Source organism: Octodon degus, unplaced genomic scaffold (genome assembly GCF_000260255.1).
Source record: "Octodon degus isolate 3935 unplaced genomic scaffold, OctDeg1.0 scaffold00145, whole genome shotgun sequence".
In the NCBI taxonomy this organism is placed as follows: Eukaryota; Metazoa; Chordata; class Mammalia; order Rodentia; family Octodontidae; genus Octodon; species Octodon degus.
In genome coordinates this window covers 5,914,830-5,925,628 of record NW_004524721.1, presented here as the reverse complement: position 1 = coordinate 5,925,628, position 10,799 = coordinate 5,914,830, and the positions used below count along the sequence as shown (strand labels likewise).

The following is a 10,799-nucleotide window of genomic DNA, read 5'->3' as shown; positions in this document are numbered from 1 at the left end:
AATAACAACACTTTCAACATTTGGAGCCAAGGAGATAGCTAAGTGGAATCAGTGCTTGCCTGGCAAGTGCAAGGTCCTGAGTTCAATCTCTGGTACCACCAAAAATGAAATAAAGTAAAAGAAAGAAAGAAAGAAAGAAAGAAAGAAAGAAAGAAAGAAAGAGTCTCATTGCTATTTGTTTCTCAATAAAATTATGGAAAAAAACCCACTGTTATTAATGAAGTCTGGAATGGCACTGGGAGGGAAAGACAGAAGATTAATTTTTGATACAAAAGTTTGAAAACACCAGTGAGGTATCACAGGAGAGATTTTGTAGTTGGTTATGAAAAGGAGTCTATGCTTCAGAGAGGGATCTTAGAGAGAAGAATCAGCCTATGATATCAACAGCAATAGAGTGGACAAAAACACCTGCAGAAGGTATAGAGAATATGGGAAAAGTTTTGGTACAATTCTTCTCATGAAATTGTATAAAATTTAATTCAAATTCTACTTAAATAATTCTAATTTCCACAAGAAGCAAGTTTTTAGAGAGTCTGCCTTCTTATAAGTTAATTCTACTGAAAATTCATCAATACTAATGTGGAAATTTGAGGGGTGGGGATATAGCTCAGCAGCACAATGCCTGCCTGGCAAACACAAGGTCCTAAGTTCAATTCCCAGCACCAAAAAAAAAAAAAAAAAAAAGGAGCAATTCCACCCACTCTCTGGATCTTTTCTCTTTCCACTGAGCCATCTCCCTGGCAAAGCTTTGAGTTTAATCTTTTTTTCTTTTTTTTTGCGGAACTGGGGATTGAACTCAGGCCCTTGGGCTTGCCAGGGAAGTGCTTATTCCACTGAGTGGATCTTTTCTCTTTAAAAAATCTTTATATCCAAGTAGACATTACCACTGTAGAAAATATTTAATATTAAATATTTGATATTTAATTCTTAACATGTGCAAAAATAAAGGCTTGGACAGATCAAATAGCGACTACTCAAAGAAACTTGACAGTTATATAACAGTTCCATTCTATGGATTTTTAACACTGTATTCAAAAAAATCTGGTAACTCAATCAAAATCTTTATAGCTAGTAAATGATGAGCAAAACATCTTGATTTTTTTTTTTTTTTTTGCGGAACCAGAGATTGAACTCAGGCCCTAGCAATTGCTAGGAAAGCACTTATTCCACTGAGCCATCTCCCCAGCCCCAATATCTTGATAAATTTGTCACAAAATGAGAAATCCAAATGGCTAGTAACTATAAGATGCTCACTTTATTAGGGATTAGGAAAATGCAAATTAAAATGACGGGACTGGTGTTACAGCTCAGTGGCACAGTGCCTGCCTGGCAAGTGCGTGGCCCTGAGTTTGATTCCTAGTACCAAACAAAAAAATAATGACATACTACTATACATCAAAATAAAAATAATTTAACTGGCAATTGTTGGCAAGGGATGTAGAATAACAGGAATTGTCAAATACTGTTACATACCAGATAACAGAAATGCATACATATAAAGATATGGGCAAAAATGTTCATAACAGCTTCATTTTCAATAACCCCAAATTGGAAACAACTGGAGGGCTGGGGATAGCCCACTTGCCTGGCATCAAATGGCACTAGGTTTGATCCCTAGAACAAGGAAGGGAGAAAGCATGGGAGGCAAGCAGTAGAGTAGGAGATGAATAAAATGTGATGTGAGAGGCCCAGTGCTGGGGACTGAACCTAGGACCTCCACACTGAGCTACACCTCCAGCTCAGTTTTCATTCTGAGACAGGAGCTCACAAAGTCATTCAGTTGCCCAAGCTGGACTGAGATCCGGCTGTCTCAGCTCCATATACGGTTTGAGATTATGGACTTCGGTGGCAGGCCAAAATGGGGCATAGTCTTACAACAAACTGCCATAAATATACTTTAAATTACAGCTCACGCTATATAGCTGAAATACTATATATTTGTTACTTAATATATTATTTATTGCTTAACACTCCATTTGGCCCTAGTTGAGATTCTGGGTCCCAAAGGGCAACAGCTCTATTTTGTTCACACCAGAACAATGGCGAAAAGAAGGTATGTGAAAATTCTATTGGATAAATAGAAATTAAATATTTTTCTTTCCTGTAAAGGAAATTTTAAATATATAAATAAATCCTTGTGTATTTAATATTTGCCCTACTCACCAGCTAATAGCCTATACTCGCACAGTAGCCAGGTCCAACCCAGGAACTGAAAAAATATTTCTAGAAGCAAATACTGCATACACTACACCACTGGAATGCTTTTTTCCTAAGTTCACTATAAATATGTGCTGTAACACTGAAGCTAGAATCTAAACACAAAGACTACTGCCCGAATTAAATTTCTTTGCTTTCCTGGCCCTACTATAATGTTCCCCTACCCTCACATTCCTAAGTCTGAAGGAAACATTTTAATAAGATATTTTCACTGATTACTATTTATGATAAGCTTAATATAAATCCCCTTTCTGATCTGTGCAGAATCATGACTTGCAAGGCAGCCCTCAACTGGTATCATATAGCTTAGATCTCCAGAATATTCTTGGGCGGGAGATATAGTTCAGCAACACAAGCACCTGACTGGCAAGCACAAGGTCCTGGGTTCAATTCCTGGTACAAAAAAAAAATGTTTTCACCATTTGCTAACTGATAAAATGGCTCAATTTGCCTACATTGTTTGTGTAAATAATGTGGTTAATGCTGAACCCTTGCTTTCACTTCTGCGTGTCTAGAATTTTGGCATGTGCTGGGCAGAAGGCATCTCTGCAATAAGCCCTGAATAAAAGTGTTGTCTTGAATGAGCTTTCTTTGAATACAATACTTCACACACACACAGTAAAAGTTCCTTGGTAAAGGAATTCAGCACATCCTGTTTGACTTAACTAGGACAGGACTCCCGGAAGCTCGTGTATAGTTTCCTCTAAACTCTGTCCCATCCAATTTTTCCTTGTTACTTTGCTGATTTGCTTTGTGTTCCTTCACTATAACAAGTTATAGCTGGGGACTACTCTATACTGTATATAATGAATTCTATAAGCATCCTAGCAAATGAATGTACCAGAGATACTTGAGAGAGTGCCAATAGATTTTCCAACTCTGACATAAATTAAAAGTCAATCACACAGACAAAAAAAAAAAAAGAGAGAGAGAGAGAGAACAGTGATCCCTGCTTCCCTGTATTCATCATACATGAAATTCTCTTTTCAAGTGTGGGCTGAACCTAACAATTTGCTTTCAACAAAAAGAATTCCATAAAAGCAATGATATGTCACAAGGTTAGGGTCCAAAATACTGAAGCTTCTATTCTTCTCATACTTTCTGATTCTTCTCCCTTGCTTTTGATTTCTATGAAACAAGTCTGCAAGCTTAAACAAGTCAAGAAACTGAGGGCAGTCTTCATCCACAGGACAGTTTAAGAGTTCAGGCCTTGAATTTAACTGCCATTGCGAAACTAAATTTCACCACCAACCAGAGCCTGAAAGCAGATCCCTCCCCAGGCAAGTCCTGAAACTACAGCTAGGGCTGATTCCTAGATTACAATACAGAAAGATGCTCCAGGGCCAGAGGAACCCTGTAAAGACACACCTAGATTTCTGATCTACAGATAATAATGTTGTTGTTTTAGTGGCTAAGCTTGAGGGTTAATCTGGTACTCCACAATAGATAACACACTCTACCATGTAAAACAACTAAACATCCAGACAATACAAGAACTATGAAGCAAAGGCTTCCAGACTGGATATCAGGCCACAGGCCACAAAGCACATGATACCAGAAAGGAAATGAGCCCCAGGACAACTCTCACTGCTAGAAAGCTGAAGGCCTTGGTGCAGGGAAAAGGAGCCCAGGTAGGTAACTTTAAATTTACAAGGCAGTGTCCAAGAGAGTGAAAAGAGAGGGGAGAGGGGAGAGGGCGGAGGGCGGAGTGTGGAGGGTGGAGGGGGAGGGGAGAGAGGGGATTGGGGACAGAGAGACAAGAGACAGAGAGACAGAGACAAAGAGACGAAGAGACAGAGAGACAGAGACAGAGTGAGAGAAAAAACACACAGACCTTCAGCAGTGTTCCTCACCTCAGTTTTTAGTTCAGTACTACTAAAGAGCCTATGTTAAACAAGATTAGGAAACGATAAACCTGAAAGGATGAGAGGAATCCATCCCTGAAACTCATACAAGGCTAGAAATTGTGTTTGTTCTTATAAATGAGCATTAGAGAACCTCATTAAATTCATGGGGCATCATAAAGTACGCAGCAGAGTACTGCCTCTCCAGTAGGGCAAAATTAGAGCTAAGCTAAAGTTGATCTGGTCTCACCTAAAAACTTAAAAAGGGGCGAGTGGAATTCTACCCCCAAAGAATGGCAAGGTCTAACTAACATACACTGGTATTTAAAAACATGGCTGGAGCTGGAGAGATGGCTCAGTGGTCTAAAGCACCTACTTGAAACAAGCTTGGCAATGCACTGGGACCGTGGTTCAATCCCCCAGCACCACATGCCAGCCAGCCCCGCCCCCTGGTGGGCTGAGCTGGCCACACACACACACACACACACACACACAAATAAATAAATAAATAAATGTTTAAAAAAAAAACAAACAAACAAAAACATGCCTGAGGAATGGTCTGAGGGTAGCAGAGCAAGATCAGTATGGTTTGAGTTCAGATATCCCCATCCCCCCTCCCCAATGTCTTATGTGGTCATAGGTGGGGCATCCTCTGAGGGGCTAAATCTGCATTTGTGATGCTGGGATTAAGGGTGTGTGATTGGTTTGGTACTGCACTAACCCTGGACACAATATAAGAAACAGAAAGAGGCTCCTTGTGGCCCCTTTCTGCTTTGTTGCCTTCTGTCTGACATGAACTGTTTCTCCTCTGTATCTGTGGGCTGAGTCACCCTGTCTTGGAGCCAGCTGATTTTAGACTGAAATTTCTATGGACTGTGAGCATTTAACTTTGAGCTCCAAGTATTTTATCTCAGCACTGAGAAAAGTAACTAAGAACTTGGTACCTCAAAAATGGGTTTGTTGCTGTGATTATACCTGACCTAATGATTCAGAAGCCTTTGGAACTGGCTTACGGCAGAGTTTGAAAAGGCTAAGACCCAATGGTTGAAAGAGCAGCCTTGGAAAGCCTCAGGCTGTTCTGTATGGGAGATTCTGGTCAGAGCTCAGAAGACCAAAAGGCTGATAGAAATCTTGACAGTAAACACCAAGCTTAGGAGGTTTCTGCTAGGAAGAATGGCTGTACTTGGCTGCTACACTCCAGATGACATGTCTTGTGGCTTTGCAGAAAGTCTACCTGCATTTTGTTAGTTTCCAGAGACCCTGCCTGAGACTAAGATTAAAGGTGGTAGATCTTATAGAAGAAATTTCAAGGCAGTCGAATGCTGAAACAGTGGCATGGCTACTGTTGGGGGGTTTCAGCCAGACTTACACTGAGAAACAAGATCAAAGAGCACAGGAGATGGTTTAAAATATATAGAGTTTGGCTAGAAAGGAAATTCCAGCCAACTGGACCCCTACAGCCAAGAGAGAAGGAAGTATGACTACTACTCCAGCTATTGTCAGGCCTTAATGTCATCTATGTGATGCTGGTTTTAGATGCATATAGAATTCAAGAATTGTGGACTCAGGAAGGCTTCCACCTAGATTTCACAAGAAGGTCTAAAAGGTCAGGCAGTGTGTCCCTGAGAGGGCAATATATGAAACTGTGAGTGTGAAACCAAAGGTGTAGTGGTGAGTCCAAAATTTTGAAAAAAATCAGGAAAGTGGATTGTCCAAGGGAAGCTGCAAGGAGTAGCCAAAGCCTGCCAAAGAAAGAAGACATGGGAGCTACAAGGACCAGAAGAGAAACAAGAGCTACAGGGGTCAAGCCACCTAAGTCTTTTGGAGTTCACAAGTTTCCACAGATTGCTGGGGACACTGGAAGTGAACTGTGGGATTTAATGTTTGTCATGCTGGATTTAAGTCCTGCTCTGTTTCTATTCCTTATTATCCCACTGTTTGTAACTTTTGGAATGGAAATGTCTATCTTGTACCACTGAATGTTGGAAGTGTTCAACTTTCTTTTCATTTGTACAGGGGCTTGTACCTAAGAATTTGTCCTAAATTGCAGAGGACTTTTCAGCAATGCTGAAACTGTTAGGATTTTGGCAACTCTTCGAGATGAACTAAATGCTTTTTGCAAATGTACACGAGTCTTTGGGGAGTCAGTGGCGAACTGTCATGGTTTGTGTCTAGATGGCCCCTCCAAAGCCTCATGCAGTCATAAGTGGAGCTTTTTCAGAGGTGGTAGGATCTATAGTGTGTAGTGCTGGGATTATAGGTGGCTGATTACTAAGTAGTCCACCGAATGGTTTAGCACCACCCTGGTCCTAGTAGACTGGATATAGTGTAAGGGACAGAAAGAGGCTTGTCTTGGTTCTCCTATGCTTTACTATCTTCTGCTCACCAGAACTGCTCTGTTCCTTTCTGTGCCATCCTTGGGGCTAGCTGATTATGTACTACAAACTATGAGTGAGCCAAATAAACCTTTTCCCCTTTAATTCTGGGTGTTGGGTATTCTGTCTCAGTAATAAAAAAAAAAAAAAGAAAAAGAAAAAAAGTAAGGTAGGGGTATAATATAAAGCTAAATTAAGGTTAAAAATGAGGCATCTAACCCAGACTCAGGACTCAACACTAAGACAAGTTTGGTGGAGGCCCAAATACACTATTGGGATGGCTCTAATAAGCTTGGAAAAACTGAGATCCCACCTTATGTAGAAATGCCAGAACTACACGGCAGACTACCAAAGTGGCACTTGCTTTTCTGAGATGTGCTGTGCTATCTGTCCCCTTTGGCCACTATGGTGAATGGGTGATCCTGTTACAGATAAGGCCTTCCTAAGTAGCTAGGAGGATGTCAGAATTATAGAACAGAAAGCTAAGCAGCAGTATCTACACTTCAGTGCCATAGTAAAATTCAAGCATAACTATCAAAAGTATAGAGAAGAACAATAAAACACGCTGTTCCTAGGAGTAACCTATTGTTAGCCCTCACTTATCCCTGAGAAAAGTGCAGAAATGTCCCAGAATAGGAAAATCTCATTCAGCCAAAAGAAAGTACTCAGGCAAGGGGGCAATGGGAGCTAATAGCTACTAGGAGATGAATGGCTGTGTAAAAAGGTAAAGGGATAAGGATGAGGTCCAGAGACACATAACAAATAAAGAGATGTCTACCACCAAGAAGAAAAGGAAAGTGAGTGCTACCCTGATTCCATTTTGTCATCTTAGCATTTTGGCCTAATTTGCTCTGTATTCCTATGCCATTTGTTCTTCTTCTCCCTGTTCTCATTATTTCCATTCAGTCCACATCTTCCTGAAACTGACCATTAATCTAGAGTATACTTTTGCATTACATTTTCAACATAGCTTTATAAAAAGCCTGATGAGTTGAGCCCTATCATTTTCAAGTAAGAGGCTCCATAGCATAAGAATAATATGTATCACATCTGAGCGTCTGGAGGAATCTTAATAAAACAAGCAAAGTCTATAGCTCCTACATTTCCTTATGTTTACAAATCCTTAAAAAAAATCAGACAGTGCACTCTTTATTTTTTATTTTATTTTATGCTTATGTATTTAGTACAGGGTCTACAGGGTCTCACTACATAGATCAGACTTATAGTGATCCTCCTGTTTTCAGCCTCCCAAGCACTGGGATTACAGATGCATGCCACCATGCCCAGTCTCATTTGCCTCTCAGCACGCCACAGGGGCAGGACCAGCATGACATACCAGTCAGTGCATTCTTTAACAGGGTCTCTATTATGAAGTTTCACATTACAATATTTATACGTATGGGTCTGGTTTATTTCACTTATGAGTATATTTTCAAGTTGCATCCATTTACGATTATGAAGTTTGTATTGAATGACAACTAGCCCTTTCATCCCTGAAAGACCCTATGAATGGCACTCTACATGAACAACCACATCAGTCATGACTTAAACTTGGTATGACATATACGGCTAAAATTGCATTACTTCAACCACATAATAACACACAAAATATATCTTGCTTTTCTAAGAATCTTTTTTTTTTTTTGGTTAGAATTGGATATAAGAAACCCCAATATCAAAACCTGCCATGGTGGCACTCACCTGAAATCCTGGATCACCCCAAGTTTGAGGTCAGCCTGAACTATAATGTAAGAGACACTCTGTCTCAAAAAACTAAAGGAAAAAAAAAAGACTCTAATAATCACCTAATCAATTTACATCCCCTCAAACACCCGCACAGATTTAAGACTTTCTCCAAACCACACAAAAAGTATTGGTAGAGTTGCTATTATGCAGACTTCAAGGCTCTCCTCTAGTCTTTTGACTTCTTAAACACTGCTTTCCCCACAGTTGGGCAGGAGGTAAGGTTCAAACTTTAGTACTTTTAAGTGCTTCTCCTTGTATCAAGCCCAACTATCAACAAGAAGCCAAAATAGATGTCTGCTATTCCACACATCAACATGCCAGCTGGGGGTTAGACTGTCTCCTTGAAATCTGCCTTTTCCTTCAGATTTCTATTTTTACATTCTCAGACATCTAACCCTGACTTCATCCCTCTGCCAGAGTTCATAGGGAGCATGTACAGGCCAAGTAAAGACCTAACAGACATCAGCTACAAAGTCTTCCCAACTACAGAGGCAGAGGCAGCTGTCTTGATAGTAACTATCAGTACAAACCAAGTTTTTCAGCAAATTGCCTATAATTCAAATAACTGCTTTACAGATCAAAAGTAATTATATATTGTTAAACTAACATTAATGATGTCACTATTTAAAACGAACTGTTCATGTGGGCTTAATATTTATAATTGTGTTGCTTACATAGCACATTCACCAATTCAATATATTTATGTCATATACCATAGCTGCATGCTTGCCCAGTTTTAGTAACAGAACCAAGAAGAACTAAGCTGTTAACAAACATTACAAAAAGCAACTAAAATTCATAGCTACTACGTTACTTGATAACTAGTGTTATTATCTTTTTAAGCCTACTGTTCAACACTGTATCTCTTTTTCGTTGTTTTTGAGACAGCCTCTCAGTATGTAGTTCAGGCTGACCTTGAACTAACTATATAGCTCAGGCTGGCCTTATAAACTCACCAAGATCCCCCTGCCTCAGCCTCCTGAGTGCTAGGATAACAGGTGCACGTCACCTCATCCAGCTTTCAACCTATCTCTTTTCCAGTACTATATACCTATCATTCCAGATGTGCTTTTACCTCTCTCCTGTTATTTTCCCTTTCACAGTCCATTTTTCTCAACTACTCCCTAAACTGGCTATCAACCGGGAGGAAATATAATGTGCATATACCCGTATATGCATGTACATAATTGTTACTGTGTACTGCTCATTTCTCACAGTTTGTAGATGCTGACGTCTACAGCACCATGCATCCTTCAGTCCAGAGTCAGTACAGTGTGAGTGATAAGGGTAGGACTGGAGCTTGATGCCTTGGGTCGGCATCTGCTCTGCAGCTTTTCAGCTGCATGGGCCGAGGCCTTAATCCTGTTTCCCAAGTTTCCCTGTATTACTGTTAACACAGAAAGTGACAGTAATTTCTCCCTTCACAGGGCTTTTGAGAGCCACAGGTTGAATATGCAAAAATGCCTGACATACAGTAAGTGCTCCCTGACAAAAACTATTTTTAATGTTTCATAAATTACTGTGGCCTTTTTCACCAATTCAGAAGCTTGGTATGAGGGGCTAACTACAGGACAGAGGGGCTCTTTTCCCAATAGCTATGATCACTAAAATTCTGAAGTTGTAGGTCAACAGTGTTTAGATGCCACTGAGTATACCAAGATGGGTTCTTCCTGATACCAAGGAGACCTCTTTTTTAATCCTCATGTGCCCTCCCTCTGGACTGAAAAACCTTCCAAGAAAAAACTGTTTCCTTTAACTTATATTCACAAAGCCTCCAGGGCCACTAGAGCTGATGCCCGTCCCATCTCCATCCAATCCAAGGTCATCAGTTGTGGAAGTGAGCAGAGAGCACAAGTAGCAAAGCCCAAAAGGACTGGAAACAGAGCTGAGCGAGAAAAAAAGCCTCTCACAATATGGATACCTAAAAAGGCAAAACCCTCAGGGTCTTGCCTGAGGTCCTTCACAGGTTCCTGATGAAAATGATAATAGCAGAGAGTGGGACATCAGGCTTCTGCACTAGAACTTTCCTTGTGGTAACGTGACCAAAGGGCATGGAAGCTGCAGCAGGTTTAAAAATGGGTGATGTTGAGAAAGGCAAGAAAATTTTTGTACAGAAGTGGGCCCAGTGCCATACTGTTGAGAAGGGAGGCAAGCACAAGACTGGGCCAAATCTCCATGGTCTCTTTGGGCAGAAGACAGGTCAGGCTGCTGGATTCTCTTACATAGATGCCAACAAGATCAAAGGTATCACCTGGGCAGAGGCTACATCGATGGAGTATTTGGAGAATCCCAAGAAGTACATTCCAGAAACAAAAATGATCTTTCTGGCATCAAGAAGAAGGGAGAAAAGGCAGACTTAATAGCTTACCTCAAAAAGGCTACTAATGAGTAACAGCTACTGCCTTATTTATTACAGATCAGAAATGTCTCATGGTTTTTGTATGTGTACTATAATTTAATCTCATACACCAGAATTCAGATCATGAGTGGCTGACAGAATATTTTTGTTGGACAGTCCTGATTTAAATAAAATTGGCTTGTAGTTAAATGTATATCATTTTTTTCTTCAAGGTTTGATAGTAATTCCAGTTCAGTAAATACTATCACTGTTTTCCCT

At 40.3% G+C, this 10,799-nt stretch overlaps 1 protein-coding gene and 1 pseudogene across 6 annotated transcripts in view; one reads left to right on the top strand and one right to left on the bottom strand.

Moving 5' to 3' along the window:
* The window catches only part of Arhgap21 (Rho GTPase activating protein 21), a 146,986-nt gene that overhangs the window by 108,320 nt on the left and 27,867 nt on the right, over positions 1 to 10,799 (bottom strand). For 5 of the 6 annotated variants that reach the window (XM_023701954.1, XM_023701956.1, XM_023701957.1 and 2 more), the window contains one exon: positions 1,474 to 1,614. The exons of the other annotated variant lie outside the window; for it this stretch is intronic. In XM_023701954.1, the coding sequence (XP_023557722.1) occupies positions 1,474 to 1,614 (141 nt within the window). The remainder of the gene's footprint in view (positions 1 to 1,473; positions 1,615 to 10,799) is intronic. 6 annotated transcript variants of the gene reach the window in all.
* LOC105743643 lies at positions 10,258 to 10,574 on the top strand (annotated as a pseudogene).